The sequence below is a fragment of the Mustelus asterias genome, chromosome 4 (assembly GCF_964213995.1).
Source record: "Mustelus asterias chromosome 4, sMusAst1.hap1.1, whole genome shotgun sequence".
Taxonomy (NCBI): domain Eukaryota; kingdom Metazoa; phylum Chordata; class Chondrichthyes; order Carcharhiniformes; family Triakidae; genus Mustelus; species Mustelus asterias.
Window position 1 is genome coordinate 122,054,329 of NC_135804.1, and position 19,489 is coordinate 122,073,817.

General features: G+C 41.7%; 1 protein-coding gene across 2 annotated transcripts in view; it reads right to left on the reverse strand.

The window, feature by feature from the left end:
- Positions 1-2,764: 2,764 nt before the first annotated feature.
- The window catches only part of pcdh19 (protocadherin 19), a 121,511-nt gene continuing 104,786 nt past the window's right edge, over positions 2,765-19,489 (reverse strand). For both annotated transcript variants that reach the window (XM_078211685.1, XM_078211684.1), the window contains exon 4: positions 2,765-7,595. In XM_078211685.1, the coding sequence (XP_078067811.1) occupies positions 7,000-7,595 (596 nt within the window). In that variant the 3' untranslated portion in view covers positions 2,765-6,999. The remainder of the gene's footprint in view (positions 7,596-19,489) is intronic.

Here is a 19,489-nt window from a genome sequence, read left to right on the forward strand (position 1 = left end):
ATCATTCGCAAACTTTGTTACCGTACACTCGGTCCCCTCCTCCAGATCGTCTATGGAAATGGTAAACAGTTGAGGCCCCAGCACCGATCCCTGCGGCACGCCACTCGTCACCAACTGCCAACCAGAAAAGCACCCATTTATTCCAACTCTCTGCTTCCTGTTAGATAGAGCTTGACTTCAACTAGAGGAAATACTTGGTTCCAAGAGTTGTAATGTAGCCACATGGAGCTAACTGAACCAATGCAGTTTGGCACCAAGACCTAAGTGAAATTTCCATTCAATTCAAATCTCCATGGATTACTTATTTCAGTGATATACTTGATTACAAGAGTCAACTCTGTGAGAGGTATATGGTGATTGAGCTGAGGGGTGGGTGGGGGGGGGGGGGGCGGCAGTGGGAGAGACACATCACAATAGTAGGGTATACAAATGGCTTAAGAAACAGAAAATGCTAGAAACATATATCTGTTACAACTGAGTGAGAAAGATGTGTTACCTTCCAGGCAGGTCCCTTCGTCAGCCAATATTGCAATTAGTGTAATGTGCTCCTACCTTGGCAAGCATACGGATCGTTCCATAAATCCTGATTCCTGCTTTTAGATACTTGGGTCTATTTGAGTCCAATGCAAGCGGATGTGGGTGGAAAATGCACTGGGAGCTGATCTACTGGCTCCCCACTAACCTTTTCAACTTTTGGAATTACCTGCTAGTGTTAATTGGAATTTGGCATGCACAATGTATCTGCCCAAATATATATATAGGTGGGCACACTGAAATGCCACGCAAATGATGGAAATATATCATCTGCTGTATTTGGCCTAAAACTAAGCAGAATGTAAAAGATAGTAAAAATAGAAAAATGCTTAAGGTACTCAGCAGATCAGACAGCCTGTGGAAAAACAGAGTTAATGAGCGGAATCTTGTGTTTTCACTGGTGATGATCTTGGAGGCATGAAGAGCATGTAGTTAGACTGGATGGTGGAGTACTGGAACTCTGCTGCCTTCCCTCTTATAGTTACTAATGAATACAGCAAAGTTCCAGTACACCAACACCTAACCTAATTACATGCCCTTCCTGCCTCCAAGTTCACCTCCAGTGAGAACACAAGATTCAGCATGGTTCCAGAGGCTGCCTTCCCACCTTCATCAGCATGAAGTTCTGGGTGGTAAGACCCATGGTCAATGTTCCTCCCCGATTCCAATTGACACCCTTTAGTGGCCAATCAATGACCACTTGGCACTTCTGGTTCAGAGGACCTTCTCGAAAAGGCAGTGAGGACCACACACCGGCTCTCCATTTGGCAGGCAAGATCCCTGATACCTCAACAAGATTCCACCCAATGGTTGATGAAATTTTGTCAGTTCTGATGAAATGTCATGGATCTGAAAAGTTGACTCTGTTTCTCTCTCCAAAGATGCTGCCTGACCTGCTGAGTATTTCCAGCATTTTCTGTTTGCATTTTAGATTTCCAATATCTGTAGCATTTGCTTTTGTAAGAATTTAAAGGATGTCTGTTCCCTAATGCAATCATGTGGCAGAAGGCCCTTTAAAATGTGAATAGGCCAAAAGCCTATGTGATCCAATAGAGGTTGACTGATTGTGTAGGCTTATGAGACAATCCTTAATACAAAAAAAAATACAACTTGCTTTTAAATCTTTAGCAGACAGCATCTAAGCTGTGCTATGATACACAACACTCCTGAGGCCTGCTTCAGCCAATCTCCACCTCTCCAAAATGCACTCAACGGTGAACCCCTGCCTGAAGTATTTAAACAATCCAGAGGCTGGAAAACCAATCTGTGTCAGGGATGCATTATTGATGCAGTTTATGGATTCCGAAGATCTGAGGCATGGTATTTTTTGTTTTAAAAATAAGAACGTAAGAACAGTCCTTGTAATGGACCATGTCCAATTTGCAACATTATAGATTCTTCCTGTTTTATTTACATTCTCCCATGGGAGGTAACTATTGGTGATGATCCTTAGAAAAACAAATTATATGAGCGTCCTCTCTGACATTGAAAATCAAAGGAAAGCTCACCATTTTAATGTACTATTACTCAACCCTGTGCTGTTTCATTCCACAGGAATACTACTTCTATCATCAGAACAGCATTGAGGTCAGTCCAATTGTTCTTTGCCTCTGTTTAGATTGTGTTTCGTTGTGCAGTTCTCCGTGTTGTGTTCAGAGCTGCTGAGGGATCACCTTGCGTTCATGTTTCCCACTGTTCACATCAGGGAGCTTCATTAAAAAAAGGCAACAGAACAGAAACTAGTACAGACAAATTAAGAGTCAGGACAGAGAGATGGAGCAGGAAGAAGAATGGGGTCAGTGCTCGAGAAAGACAAACTCACGCAGGAGAATAACTGAACCTCACGAACCACAAAGCCAGTAACCATTGTCTGGTATGCAAAGGAGGAAGGTTAGATCATGTCTGGTGATTATATTTGCAGCCATGAACAGTGCGATCCAGAAAACATTCTGGGTAAACACGTGTGTGGTACTCATTTCAGAGAACCCCCCCCCAGTCCAGACTTAATAATGAACTGTTTAGTATCTCTGTAAATCTGATTCACGATATTTAAATACTACTTCTGAGACTGGGAATGAAGAGCCTAAATACTTTTATTCTTGGGTCAGAAGTGCACAAAAGATTGTCAAGATTAAATGCTTTTCAACTTGCCACTGGCATAAAGGGTTAAAAGCCCACAGATCAACATAGAAACGGGTGAAACAATGCTGACAGTCCATCATTTGAAACATTATAATAATTTAATAAAGCTGCTTTATATTATCATAAAATATACAGAAATGTGGTTCTTATTTTACAATGAACCAATCACTGTGAAAATGTACATAACATATATGCATATACAGCATTATCTTATCATTTCACACAATCTTTGACAGATAATCTGGTAAAACAGTCCGTGCTGTAAGCTCCCTTTGAGCTTTTTTTTGGCAAATGACCAGTGTGTCGTGTTATCAGATGCTTCTGTACGGCAACTCTGTGAACTATGATGAGAGATTGTTATCTTTCTCTGTGCTTCAACGGTAGCAGCACATCTGTCTGCTTCTGATGATCGCTGAATGTGGTTGCATTCTGTAATTAGAGGTTTCTTTTTATGCAAGAGCAATTTTGACATGTATAAATCACTGACAATAGCTTCTTCACAAAAATAGCCTTTTTTTCCCCCAGTCGTAAAACAATCATCACAGAACAGATGTTAATTTGTGCAATGCCACTAAGAAAGCTGGGAGGAGGGCGGGGGGATGTGGGGTTGGGGAATGATACAAGTGTAACCCTCTGAGAACTGGGCTTCCTTTTACACTTTTGTAAAGCACTGACAAACTTTTGCCCCTCACATTTATAACACTGAATTTAATTTAGAGGAATATAGCTATGTTCACACAGGTGAGTTACAATAACTTCACAAACACAGGAACATTTCTTTATGAACAATATTCTCTGGAAAAGCAGAATAATCTAATACTATAGTTGTCTTTGTTTAAAAAAATTGCTCCCCCCCCACCACCAATGCAACATATAGTTAAGTTACCTTGGTCCTCAAAGGGTTAACCTGGAAAGCAGTCCTCACATCATTCATTCTTGCCCTTGAGCCCTCCCCCTTCTGCAATGTGTCTGCCAGAATTTTCAATAGAAAAAAAAATGAATATTGCGAAAGTAGGATGTTGGCCCTCTTTTAAAATGACAGATATAACCCTGCTGATGAACTCATTAGCAAACTGCATGTCTTTGTGCAAATGGCCTTCGGTTGAAGAAAATAAAGGCAAAGGGGCAGGAGTTGCGCATTGTGAATGAATTAGTGCCTGTCGTACACTGCTGCAGAATGAACTACTGTACAGATGGAAATTGTGTGAACATTAGACTAAAAAACTGGAGAGACACAAGAGACCAACAGACATGGGCTGACTGTATATTGCACTTTTAAAAAAGAACTACTTAAAACAATGCAGGAAATGCATTAATGAGGAGTTTTGCAAGCAGTGGGCGGACTTGTCCAATACTTAGCTGCTCCTTCCTCAGTTTTCCATTAACATCCTTTTGCAGTTGGTCACCAAGGTACATCATTCATAAAACCATCAGGGCAGGTACATCTCCCACAATTGACTCCTCTCTCTCAACCTGGTCTCTGATGCTCTGTGATTTCTCTGTTGGCAGGTACCTGTACATGAGATAGATTTGCTCCATTTTGCTTGGGTTACAAGCCACCGCCACCGTCATTCCATTTCGATGGGCATTAAACCTTGCGCTTTGCAAGTGAAGTACATTTCCCACTGCAGTTAGTGCCAGGGTGAATTGGGCATGCTTTCAAAGGCTGAAATGGCACAGCAGTTCACCCCTCTCCGAAACGCTGTGTGAACAATTCCATTTAATTGGTCCCGATGATGGTTGCTGGGAAGTGACCTGCCTCTGGTTTGATCAGCCCTCTTGTACACACTGGAAAGTGGGGTTTTTGATTGTCCATCTCTGCTAAGTTTGGGACCACAAACACGGTGGCAGCCAGTCCGATGTTCCTGTGCTGCTCTAGTGTCTGTGGTTTGTTTTGCTGTTTTCTTGCTGCAGGATTTTGAGCTTGTTCCAGAACTTATCATTTACAACTTATCGCATATATGGGGATCAATCTTGCTGGATACCTTAATCAAACACATTAGTAATGAATGGCCACCCCGCAAAATGCACTCAAATTTACAAATATTAACACTATGACAGTTGAGACTTCAACAGTGGACAGTGTGAAAGGAGCAAACTCTTCAAACTTGGGCTGGTTCTGAAGATTTAGCAATGACCAAGGCTTGTAACAACAACAGGCACACATTTGAGGGGCAGCTGCTCACTCAATTGACTTATATTTACAAATTCGTTCTTATTCTGACCCCTCCCCCAACCCCATCATCCAAAAAAATCATAATCTGTCAACTATACACGTCAGAATATACACTAGTGATCTACTCATCACTAGATATTACAAAGTCATACAACGTGAAGGCACAACTTGTAGCTGTTGCGATCATAAGGCTTATTTTTATAATTATATGATCTGCCGACAATCGGCATCCCAAATATCAGCAGGCCGATGTGGCGAAAGGTTTGTCCTAGAAAAGCCATCTTAAGTTGTCACCACAGAACTCAAACAGCTGTACACTATCACACGGTGGGCCTACAATATCATGAGCCGGGCAAATGTTTAAAAAGATACCAATTATTGTGGGTTCGTTTTTGTTTGCTATCGTTGCGGCTGTACAATCATTGGCAAGCTAAAGCAAAGTGCTCAAACCGGGGTTCGTGATAGTTGGCAAATCAGTGGCGACTTGCTACGTGTGCGATTGTGCCCGTGCACTGGGTAGGAATCAAACTATGAACTCAAAAAGTATGAAATTCACAACAAACATGAAAAAAAAAAGGGATTGAAATAAACACCCATCTCCTCTGAGCACTCCAGAATATTCTGGAGGTGCAGGCTTTGGTTCTAGGACAACCCAGCAGCTTTTTTGATGGGAATCTCTTTTCAGCTGAAAAGATATTTATCATTGGAGAATGAACTACTGTACCATTGTACCGGCCAACATATTTACCGTTGAGCTTTGACAAAGGGTCATCAGGACTCGAAACGTCAGCTCTTTTCTCTCCTTACAGACCTGCTGAAATTTTCCAGCATTTTCTCTTTTGGTTTCAGATATTTACCATTGTTGGTTGACTTGAAATTTTTAATAAATATTTTAAAGAGTTTTATGGCATTTAAATTACACAAGGATCATGTGAAAGTATCAATTCCACTTCAATAACTATTCAATAGTTACCAATTTCTTCCTGCCTAAAGTTTATAAAATACATTCAACCCTGCAGCTGGTATGCTGACACGCACTTCAAGACATGATAAAGCTCAGCAACGTGTCACACCAACAGTGTATATATCTGACTGCTTCACTGGGGTTGAATACAGTTCTGCTGCTGTGAAAGAGAGTACCCATGCTAATACTCAAAATGTTTTACAATTACGGTATCACTATACTGATATAAAAAACCTTATTTATAAAGTGAGAGCGCTGATCTTTCTCAGCATTTCCCTTGTATCATGAACATAATTATGGCTAGCAGAGTTGGGAGATACTCATTGGACTTGTGCACCCAACTGAACGGGACACACTCCGCCATTCATATGTGATGCAGTCAGTTCCACATATATAATACCTCACATTGCCAGTGAAAGGAATATCCCTCTCTTAAGAAGAGATAGCGTTCTGTTACAGAACATTTAGTCTCAGAACCTTTGGGTTACATGTCAGGGTGCTGGAAGGGGAGGGGATGGGTGCTGTTGGGTAACTGAGCCAGTTCCACTGTGCTTTTTACAAGGTATGCAATGACTGTCACCCATTTTATACAGGAAGACTATAGGAGAGAAACCACTTTACAAAAATGGTGAAAACACCATCAGTACAGTTCAAACTATTATGGGGTGGCACTTTTGTGGAGCTTGAGTTCGCAATGGCTGGGCTTACTAAAGGAGAATAAGCAATAGACACGAACTGTAGTTGGAAAAATCTGAATTCTGATTTGCTTTCTGGATCTTTTGAACATTAACTTTCGGTCAATCAATTCTTCCTCGTGCAGCTCCCAAAGGTTTAAACCACAGTGGCCATGATTACAACCTGAAGCTGCTTTGACTTACATTGGCCCGCAGAGCCTGTCCTCAAATGCATCTGAAATGATTGTATTCGGATGACTACAAATTGATCCAAATTGATTCAGTTTGGACTAATTTGATTTTGGAATTACATGGGAGCTCAATGCTGAGAGTTCCTTCTCTACCTTCAATGCCTATGAAACCAAAGAGAAATTTCTTATCAAAAAATATAATGAAAAGTACACTTAGGAAAAAAGCATTTAAATGAGCCATACACCAAACTGAAATAAAAGGATTTACAAACTGTCACGGTGTTAATATTTATCTGCATTGTGGGTGGTACCCAGTGATCACAGCACAATGTCCTGTATTCGCTTGATGCCCAGTGAGTCCTTTTCTCTGCAATCATGCAGGAGGTGGTTGATCTCTCGGACATGTTCTGAGTCTGCTTCCCTGGATCCTGGCTCTGATGGATGCAAGGAGGTCTGATTGACAGGCCGATCAAGGTCGCGTGTTATTGGGCAGTGCATCACAGAGTATGTGACTGGAGGCCTGCTGGACGAAGGGCTGCCCAAATGCACAGGTGTACTGGCAGGACTTGAAATGTCAATGCCGTTGCTCGTTTCCTGGCTGCTGGAGACCGAACCGTTCACTTTTGGGCTGCAGATGGGTAGATCAAATGTCCTCTTTCCTTTCAAATCTGTTTTATCGTTCTCTGTAGTACGATCCCTGGGGTCTTTGCCAAAAGTTGCAAAAGTTCTCTTTGAACCACCATTCTCATAGGGTTCCGAGTCCACACTGGTGGTCTCTATGGACAGTGCAATAACATTTTTGCCACGGTCAGGTGATTTGGCATGAGTTGGCACTGCGACCCGTGGCATCCAACATCTGTCTGAGTGACCCAAAATCCGGCATTCTTCCATACACGTAAAGCCTTCATTCTGATCTGGGGAAGCAGCAAGATAACGAAACAACATTATTACCTTGAAAGCATTGGCAATTTTAATCTCATGTTCCAAGACCTGGTCAAACAAAGACTGGTTAATAATTTGTACCACTCTTTCTTATTTACTGCTGCTTCCAAAGACAGTAACCCACACATTGCCCTGCTCTGCAGTATCAATGATTGCATATTCATGAACAGATGAGTACTGTGGTGTAAGTGATGCCATTATATTCACCAAAGACCCCGATTATTTTGTTTGCTCATTGATTAAGATCAAGAAATAAGCCTTTTAAGACAATCTGTTGTTTTCGGGAGGATCTGTGAGAAGGCTGAACAGTTCTGGGAATCGATGTGCAGCCAATTGTGCACAAGTACTTGTGTCATGATGTTGATTAGCATTAGGACAGATGTATGCAGCTAACTGTGCATTTAGTCAGTAATTGGTGAAGACAACGGAACTGACAATTCCTGCTAAAGTGCACATGTTGACCCTTTATATTTAAGTTATACAATTTCCATGTAAAATGCCAAGAGGAACAGGGCCAGCTGGTCAACAGGGCTGGGCTGAAGGAAACTGATTTCAGATAAAGCCACTCCCCACCGGATAAATCCTCAACTCAAACCAAGGGAATGAGATCAAGCCCATGTCCCACCGACACCAATTAATGAACCAGGTTCTGGCATCTACTACAACCTTCAGCTGATGCAATCCCCAAGCTACCCTGACTTTAGATCATAAATCAACTAATTATATAGGTAAAGAAAATTTAAAATCTTTCTCAGGCTAGGGTTTAACTTCTCCTCACCGTTAATCTTACAGATGTAACAACTTCTAATAAGAAATAATGGGATTGTGTTTTACAAAGGGGTTATGCTCATCAGTAGGTTCTGACCACCTACCTTGTTTAATAGCAGTATAAACATAATTCGCTATTTTATATATACAATATATTTATACATATTATGTATATGTACACACACAAAATCAAGACCGGTGCCTGTAAAGTTCAGTGCTACTATACTCTGGGCACAATTACAGGCATGTAAAACAAATTTGCACCCATCTCTGCATTAACATACCCCTTTGGACATTTCTGTGTCAATATAAATTTATCACTTATAAGACTGCTACAGATGTTTGGAGCAGGTTTTGATATACAAAAATACACTCGTCAAAATCTTGTTCCCATTCACGCTGGCGGGATCTTACAGTCCCCGCTGACAACACATCCCTTCTGCGGGTTTCCCAGTGACGAGAGGTGTGTGCCAACAGCGGGGACCATAAGATCCTGCTGCCGGCAAGTACCACAACACCTCCTACTGCTGCGAAATATGCTGTGGAGAGGGAGAAAACTCCCACCCATTAAAATCTTTTACCAGAAAGCACTTCATTTTTACTTAAGTAAAAATTTATCCCTTTCCTGCAGGTGCGAGCTTTTAAAGGATTCAGGGGAGAGGCTGCTTTAATACTTACTGTGATATTTTATTAAGTCTTTCTTCCCAGTGGCCAGATAAATTGGTCGACTGCACGAAACAAACCGTTTTCAGTTTGGAATGGACCCCAGAGATTCACTGAGATGGGAGTGCTGATTGACATGGTATTTCTGCCATTGATATTCAATAGCAAAGGAGGCCATTAAGATAATTCAGTGGTTTTTTTGCATCTCCCAACATAATATGTGGAGGAAACAAGATGCAATAGCTGTTTCATTAAAGATTGAGGGAGGCAATACACAAAAGTGACTTATTGTACGGCTCCCTGTGTACCCTGTACAGATTATGGAGGTCATTTTCTGACCTTGCATACTCGTATCGGCACTAGGTAATGCACAGATTGGAGTGAGGTTATACACCACTTTATGACCATACTTAAATTAATCTGAATGTATCAAACACCTGAATTTCTGACACATATTCTCCACAGGCAAAGATCCCCGCTGGGTGTATGGGTACATAAAGTTATCTCTATAATGTAAACTAAGAGGCACAAGCCAACTATTAACCATCAAAATATAACCTTTAAATGTGCTGAAAATAACAAAACACTAAAGGGACTTTGGTGAATTCATGTGGCCATAACAGAACTGTTAAGGCATCAGAGGAGTTATTATGAACTCATGGACAGAAATATTTCTATTCTAGAGTGTGGGGTGACATAATGATGTATGGTTAATCTGTCCCTGTGTGTACTATAAAAAGAGAGTCTGAACTTCAGAATACATGATATCGATTAATTAAAATGTGCCTCACAAGAGGTCAAAATATAAGTTGCATGTGGTGTTGCTTATGTGACCAACTTCATACAATAAAATATTGAAATTTAAAATTCCGACCACGTCAACAATGCAGTATCGATGTGAGTGCTGGCTTGGAAAATGAGTGTGTCGCAAGCCTGTATTTGAAGTAATTATATGTAAGAGCAAGACATTTAAGCTTTTTGCATTGTCATTTAAATCACACGAGGATGTTTCATTCTTGCACAAAGTCTTGGCTCTGTAACTGTGTTCTTGCTTTTCTACAACAGAGATAGATGATCCGTCATAAATTTGAGATTTATTCCTTAAAAATTGGGAAGCAAAATGTGACCTCGTCCTAATGGGAAGCGCTTATTGAAAATGTTACTTTACTACATTACAATGATCCTGTAAATATCAAGATAGCCACAGGAGTTGTGTAATTAAAAAAAAATTGCCAATGTTTGCACTGGAAAAACACCTTTGAAGCAAGAAGACATGATTCAGCCTGAAAGGAGATAAAAGTTTTGGCAAATGTTTCTTCTGATTCACTTGGTTGTTAAGTCGGAAGAACAACTGGCTGAATTATGCAAATATTTTGCTTATTTAGCAGCTGTCAGCAATATTCATGGGGCTGTTGCTCCCGGATATAATATTAATATGCAAAAGTAGTCGCTCTTGGCTACCATTTGATACTTTGAAATCCTTTGGAACGATCTCAGAAATGTATAATATTTGACAAAATTACAAATACCCTTGCCTGAAGCCAAAATATTTCACAAGTGTACCAGTAGGAATGGATTATAAAGAATAAAAGACTTCTACAAAAACTCAAAAAATGGCATGCTAATTCATCAGCTCTGTGATTTTGTGCTGAAATGTTGGACTAGGCTCATTACAACCCTGACTTTTATTCAACTTTTGAGCTTCTAATTTGGTTCAAGCATTTGCTCCAGGTACTTTTAGGGGAGGTCAGAGAGAGGGGGTGGGTAGGGATGAGGGGGCACTGTGGGTGGCTAGGGCTGTGAGTAAGAAGTTTTTCTGCATGGCTTCTTCGAGTTAAAAAGCTGTCTAGTTCCTCTTCTGACCTCTCAAAGACCAAACGCTGTAATGGGACTTGCTTTCCCACTATATTTCTGTTGTGAGAAGAATTGACAGTCTTTTATGGGCAGGGTAATAGGTTTTAATGGCTGCTGCTGCCTCTCATTCCAAACCCTGTGACACTACCAAAACATGATGAAATAAGTGCCGGGAGTGTCACTAAAATATGTAAATTAAATGATGCCACCTTATCCCAGTACAAGCAGAGCCCTTATAGGATGAACAGTAGCCCTAGAGTATTCTGGAGGGTATTTCTGGATACATTTATTAGATGTGAAACAATGTACAAGGACAGTTAGGGACTATAAGAAGGGAAACACTCGCTTGACCTCATCCTCACCAATGCAATGCATGCACCAATGCTCACATGTACATCTGTCCACAACAGTATTGGTAGGAGTGGTCACTGTACAGTCCTGTGGAGATGAAGTCCTATACTCTCACTGTAGATACTCATCATTAAATTGTGCGGCACTACCACTGTGCTAAATCGGATAGATCTAGAAAGATCTCGTAAATGGAAATCCTGAGGCACTGTGAGCCATCAGCTGCAGTGAATTATATTCAACCAAAATCTCTAATCACATGATCTGGTACATCCCTCATGCTCTCAAACCAGGGGACACCCCTAGTTCAATAAGGAGTGCGTGCAAGTGTGCCAGGAGCAGAACTAGCATACCTAAAAGTGAGATGCCTACCTGATGAACCTAAACAGAGGAACCGCTATGATATAGACAGAGCTAAGTGATCCAACAGCCAGTGGATCAGATTATAGCCCTAGCTCTAGTCAGGCCCAGAAAGCTCAGCGGATTTCTCGTTTCATCCTAACATCTCGCTCACACCTCGTTGCCATTTCCTACCAAATCGGGTGGGAAATTGATGGAAGTGAAGCAGATGCGTCTCATGAATTAAAATCTCCCAGGCCTCATATTGCTGAGTTCTGGAAAATTTATCCGTCCACGCACTCCCACCGTAAGTTAAAATCGGAGTTACTGCATCATTTTCGGTTAAATCACCCTGAGACAAACAGCTGATTTAAATGTCTAAGAGAGAAATTTTCACTAATAATACAGGGGCACACATGCATGAATGCAGGTAGGAAAACATGTGCACTAGCCAATATGCTAATAATTGAAATGATCTATAATAAGCAATTCGCTCTTAAGCAATTAACAGAAAACCATATGGATACCTGAAACCATTCATTCAAGTAGGCTGTGATGTTAAACTGATCAACATAAAACATAAAGGTGTGAATTTTGATTAGCGTTTATTTTCTATGCGAATAATACTTGAAGTTCAAGTGTTTTAGACACTGAAAAGCCCCAGTTAAAATACTCTTTTGAATAATGATCACATGAAACACCCAAGTAGTTGTAATGCAATTAACAGAATAATTGATTTAATAATAACACCTCATTACAAGTGACCCAATACCAGAAGCAGACTGCTTCATTTGGGCATAACATATTCAGTTACTAAACTTTGCTGTGGCATTATCAATCAAACTATATTAGCTTTTTACAGGACCAAACTCAGGTAATTAGCCATAGTCTAAGAGGGACCATAGACATCCCGCTCTGTTGAGAGAGACAAGTGCTTATATAGTTGAGGAGCAGCAATCCACAGCAAGTGCCAGGGAGAGTGGGAGGAGGGGGGGAGGCAAGAAGACAAGCCTCCATGATCTACCACAGCCCTACGGGGATTGAACACACGCTGTTGACATCATTCTCCATCACACTCCAACCATCTAGCCCACTGAGTTGAAGAGTAAAAACACTATTTGCTGCCGAATGTTCTACTGTGTGAACAGCCATGATATTGGAAAGACACAGCTGATGTGCCAATTTATAATCTCCGTGACAGCCTTTGAGAGAGGTGTTGAACAGAGGTGAGCTTCTTTCTCTCAGACAGAGGGAGAGTATCTAGGAGTCAACTTGAGATAACGCTCTGCCAGCTGGTTACACAGTGGCACTGCCAGGACCTGTTTACAGCTCAGCTGTGTTGCTGGAGGTGGACATCAGTGACACAAGAGGATTATATGAAAATAGAAGATACATTTTCTGCATTTGTTCTTGCACTCATTCAGTGTTGGAAGTGCTGTATGGCCTTTGCAGCTTTTAAAACACTTACTTTTCTGATTGTATAATAATGGAAATTATCCAAAGTAAAGGTTGAGAATGTATTGTGAATTACCTCATAAAAAAGCCATCTCTTGTTATATTTTGGAGTAAATCTTCCATTGATCCTCCAAGGTTCATTTTTTAAAAAAGCATTTTATCCTGGATGTTAATAACCTTTCCGAACAGAGATCTGAATTATAGATACACTTCTTCCCAGGCAGGTACCTTTTGTCTGTGCTGCACTGCAGAGTCATTATCATCAATGTCAATTCTGCATTGCTATTATAATGGTGAATGCACTATGGTATCAGTAGATGCCAGTAAAATGAGAAGGCTTGTAGCAATGTGGGAAATAACATTTTGGGACACAGTTTATGAATAATTTGAGAAATGACATGTAGCAAGCACAGCATGCTTGCTATATGTCGAGGCACAGATGACTTGCAGAGCTCTCCACCATTGGGGATTTCCTCATAACAAAGAGAGTGAGGAGAGGGGTGAGGAGATTTTCTTTGCACAGAGTAGTTGGAGCTTAGGTTGAACATAGAACAGTACAGCACAGTACAGGCCCTTTGGCCCTCGATGTTGTGCCGAGCTTTGTCCGAAACCAAGATCAAGCTATCCCACTCCCTATCATTCTCGTGTGCTCCATGTGCCTATCCAATAACCGCTTGAAAGTTCCTAAAGTGTCCGAGTCCACGATCACAGCAGGCAGTCCATTCCACACCCCAACCACTCTCTGAGTAAAGAACCTACCTCAGACATCCCTCCTATATCTCCCACCATGAACCTTATAGTTATGCCCCCTAGTAACAGCTACATCCACCCGAGGAAATAGTCTCTGATTGCTATGCTACAGAGTGGTTGAGGCAGGGACCATTGCAATCTATGAGGAATATATTGGAGAATATATATCCTATATTGGATATATTACGGTAGGAATTTGAGTATTGAGGAAGGTGTTAAGAAGCTTCAAGGTGATTTAGACAAGTTGAGTGAGTGGGCAAATACATGGCAGATGCAGTAAAACATGGATAACTGTGGAGTTATCCACTTCAGACAGAGAAACAGAATGCCAGAGAATTATGGATCTGGATATCCAGCAGAAGCGGCACAGAGACTTCACTGAGCATTCTGGGAGAAGTCAGCACAGTCACATCTACTAAAAAGTGGGAAGAGAAAATATTGGTGTCAAGGAGCAGTTAAACCTGAAACTCTACATTAGTGTTTCCCTCCCTCTCTCATTATCTGACCAAAAAGAGGCACAGACATTATAGTTCAGAAAGTGACGTGAGACCAATGGACGCAGCTGTTTGGTGAGTAAGTGCTGTTGGGTATTTCCAAACCATATCCTTGTACAGCAGTCACTGAAAGTAAGCATTCAGGAAGGAAGGTGAATGGTATGTTGCATTGTAAAAAGACTTTAGTACAGGAGCAAGGTGTCTTACTGCAGCTGTACAGGGCAGTTTTGGTCTCCGTATCTGAAAAAGGATATACTTGACTTAGAGGGAGTGCAACAAAGGTTCACCAGACTGATTTCTAGGATAGCAGGATTGTCGTATGAGGAGAGATTGGGTTGACTGAGATGTAATTGAAACGTACTAAGTTCTGACAAGGTTGAACAGACTGGATGCAGGGAGATTGTTTCCTCTGGCTGATGGGGGGGTGGGAAGTCTAGAACAGGAAGTCACAGGATATGGGGTAGGCCATTTACGACTGAGATGAAACTTCTTCCTTGTAGAATTCGTAAGGCTGTGGAGGTCAAGTTAGTGCATATATTTAAGAAGGAAATAGATAGATTTTTAGACTCTAAATGTGTCAGGGATATGGGGAGAGCCTGGGAGTTTGTCATAGAGACAGAGGATCAACCATGATCATATTGAATGGCGGAGCAGGCTCAAAGGGCCAAATCGTCGATTTCTGCTCCTATTTTGTATGATTCTATTTAAGCAGAGAAAGACACAATGCTCTGGAGAAGATAGCAGGGTAGAGGGATCAGGTGTGAATTGCTCAAAGCAAGAGACACAGATGGGCCGAATGGTCTCCTGTGCTATAAATGTCATTGGTTCGGTGAGGAGACTGCTGTGGACTAATAGATTGCAATGATTAGTCAACAAATCGATTACGGTTGTGTTAATATGACTATCTGGATGGCAGAATGCAAATGGGGTCATTTTTGATTTGTCTAGCAATTTCTATCTTCTTAATTCTGAAAATGTACAAATCCCCGAAATAATTCCAAACAGCTACCAAGGATATCGTACTCCATTTTCTTTCCCACTTGTGTCAGTGACTGAGACAGGCAGATACTTAATTTATATGGCAGGTCAAATTCAGTTTGAATCTATTGATCCAGAGTGAATTCGATCTTTCCCAGCACTGGCGTGGCACCATGGCCCTGAAGGAATCCATTGGTTAAGAAATATCAAACTACTTTTTGATACACATGCTGTGCCTTGCAGTGGGACAGAAAACCAATGGGAAATCATAGCTTGCTGTTTCTGCATGGTTTTGATTTGCAGAATTGAAAAGTGCACAGGGTGACAGGCTTTTGTTTTTTCCTTAAAAAGTCTGTGGTGATACTGGATTGAGAGCATCTGCCAGATTTACGCAATATACTTTAAACTCAAAATGACCAAAGCTCACTGGGGAGGCACAATGGGAAGAGTAGAATATTTTATTCCAGGAGTGAGGCCAGCTATGTAATTCATGTGTGATAAACGATGAGTGCTTTACAAAGGTCACCCTCACAACTCAAATAAAACGGGCAATCAATTGTATGTGCTGCGAACACCAGAGGTAAAAAACAAGCTGAACTGGGAGTGGCCGGTGCTGAGATTTACAAAATGGCCTTTTCACTGAACTGCTGGATATCAATTCAGCTCAGTCTGAAAAGAGAGAGTCTCTCCCTCTAACGACTAAAATACGGCTCTTAAGATGTGATGTGTTTAATCGGTCTGGTTCGAATTGAGTATAAGTCCACACAGCACAGGATTGCCTACAATTCAGCAATCTGTAATAAATCACAGGATGCCGTTGGGTAAACTGGTGAAAAATAAATGAAGTGCCCTGCTGCGGTAGGGAATTCCAAGATTGGGGTTATTGTGCATGGCTGAGCTACAGACCAGAATTCTCCGACCTCGCCCGCGTCTGGGGTCCTCCAGTTCCCCTGCAGTGAATGGAGTGTTGGCTGAGCGCCAACTTCTCGATTCTCGCTGGCAAGCGGTGGCGGGGAGAACGAGATCAGAGAATCCCGGCCATAGGCTTGTAAAATTTAACATCTGACCTGATAATACTTGATGTGTGCGCACAGAAAGTGGGACTTCATTCTGGTTAAGTTGAGGACGGAATTCCAACCAAAAACAATAAAAATGCAAATGCATTAAATTAATTTTGGGCAAGTCCAGATATGTGCTGCATTGTGTTGTAAGTATCTTTTACTGACAAATTTGTGTGCTTCTCAATACTAATGATGCTAGAGAATGGAATACTTTTCAACTTTTGGTATCCTGCGGCATGAAGCAATCTCTCTTTGGGCATAGCATGCATTATGTGGAGTGAATGCTTCCTTTTTCATTTCATATCATAATCATAGAATCCCTACAGTGCAGAAGGAGGCCATTTGGTCCATCAAGTCTGCACCGACAACAATCCCATCCAGGCCCTATCCCCGTAATCCCACTTAGCTATCGTGCTAATCTCCATAACACTAAGGGACAATTTAGCATGGCCAATCAACCCAACCAGCACATCTTGGGGTGTGGAAGGAAACCAAAGCACATGGACGAAACCCACGCAGACACGGGGGAATGTGAAAGCTCTACAGTCACCTGAGACTGGAATTGAACCCGAGTCCCTGGTGCTGTGAGCTACTGTGCTACCATGTTGCCTGGTCTGAATGACTTTGCCAATTCTGTTACTGGTGAATCGCCTGCTGAAAATGAATCCCTCCATTTCCAGTCGTGGGAACAGGTACAAGCCATTCAGCCCTGAAGCCTGTTTGGTTGTTTAATTTTCATGAGCAACAGGGGGCAGGCAACAAATGCTGGCCTTGCCAGTGACATCCACATCCCGTGGAATAACATTTTAAAAAGTCATGGCTGGTGGATAACTCAACTCAATTTACTCTCCTTGATTCTATATCAAAAGATCTGTCACTTTCAGTTTTGAAATTTTCTACTGACCCAGTCTCAATGACTAACTGGGACAGAAAGACCCTGATTTCTGCTGCCCTTTCTGAGAAATGTTGCTCCCTGACTTCATCACTGAACATTCAGACTCTTAACTTTACATTTATGCTCCTTTGTTTTCAATTCTCCCATCTGAAGAAATTGTTTCTCTCTATTTACATCACCTAAACTTGTAACTATCCACAATCTTCTGGGGAGGATTCTCAGTGCGCTGAATTCCCCTCCAAGCGCAACATTTAAATGCAAAAGAACAAAATATTTCCACAGTCATTCATTTTGTATTGCTCGACAATGTAAATAACCCACGGTCAAATTTCACCTAACAATGGCAATTTGCAGATTTTTGACTCAAGTGTGAAGGAATTCAGAAGTCTAATCACATTGGTGTATAAATACACACGCTTTTTCTCCTGCTATTTTCTTCAGATGGTTGAATGAGTGATTAAGTGGGCTGTGGTGAGAAAGATTTGCAAACTGGCTGGTTTTTTTTCTATAGTTGATAGAATTCCTCATTCAATCATAGTCCAGATAAAATGCATAGTAATTTCTTACCAAGCTGTGCATTTACCATGACGCTCCAATGGAGTTAAGAACTGTATGTTGAAGCAGCCAAGCATTGACTTTTTCATTCTTTTCACCCTGTCAAAGTTGGACAGCTATGACATTAGAACACATATCTTGATAGCATCAATATGCTCGAATGACAGGGCCAAAAATCGCTAAAATGGTGCTCCTTGCATGACTTCCAATACTATAAGTGGACATTTCACCTCGTCATTCACATCGCATTAAATGTTCGCTGCAAATTGCTGTGTGTGGTTTACAACTGAACAATGATGAATGCCTTTAATGGAGGCACGGTGGTTAGCACTGCTGCCTCAGAGCGCCAGGGACCCGAGTTTGATCCCCGGCTTGGGTCACCGTCTGTGCGGAGTTTGTACGTTCTTCCCGTGTCTGCATAGGTTTCCTCTGGGTGCTCCGGTTTCCTCCCACAGTCCGAGAGATATGCCGGTTAGGTGTATTGGCCATGCTAAATTCTCCCTCAGTGTACCCAAACAGGTGCCGGAGTGTGGCGACTAGAGGATTTGCACAGTTTTAATGTAAGCCCACTTGTGACACTAATACATAACTTAAACTCATATTATTCCAGCTATTTCTGACCCCTTCTCCCCCAAGAAAAGCTTTGAGAAAAAAAACACTTTGGCAGAGAAATTGGCTGCTGCAGTTTAAATAGATTATGATGCTCTATTTCCCATCATGGCTGGCATGCTTTATTGATCAGTTTCATCAGAAAACCAATCACATGTGCTGCTGGAGGCAAGCTGGACTTCCAGATGGCACTGGGACTTGAACAAGTGGATCATCATGGTGGAATATTTCACAAATTAAATATGACACGAAATAGGGAGCGAAAGTCTTGTTTTTGTAAATGTCATGTAAATACACATGACACCATCATATTTTTAGTTGCACCTTTATAACTGCAGACAGAAGGTGGAGAGCCTTAAATACTTTGCTCTGATGAAGTGTTTAACTTGTAGCCATGAGTAAAGCAGAGCTCCACAGTTGCCTTTGATAAATTAGATTTTCAAATGATGATTAAAAATTCCATGGCAATAACTGTAGTGTTTCTCAGATAACACATGCCAGTTATGTAGCAGATGATGGAGTTCCATGATTACACACTTGAAATGGAGCGAACTTTCTCCAACAAAGGTTGCCGTTTAATGGTCTCTTTGGGAAGAATCTTCCAATAATCTGTCAGAGTGTTGGGATTTCAGCACGAAACCCAAAGTGTACCTCGCCCACTGCTCAGCCGAATTTCCTCTCCAGATTCTCTGCGCTCTGTGCACGGAGAATCTGGGGGCATGGTTCCACCGTCAATCTGGCAGGACGGGGTCTGATGGAGAGATCCAGGCACTGTTTTTAAATGGTGCTCCAATCTGCCTTTGAAATAAACTCCTCCCCAAACACAGCATCTGGGTGACCCCACCCCACAAAGTTAAGTCTCAGGGTAGCGCCATTCCTCACAAGCAACAGGAAACCACCCCCCCCCCCCCCACCCCACAGCATTGGCATCAGGACCACCCCCACGCAGATGGGGAACCCCTCCAATAGGACCCATCTCTGGCATTGCAGCTAGGCATGCCCCCGCCTCCCCCCCATATTCCCCTCCCCCCGAGGGCTTACCTTTGCACTTATTACAGTTTTATAAAAATATATATATATGTGTAAATGAGGTTCCC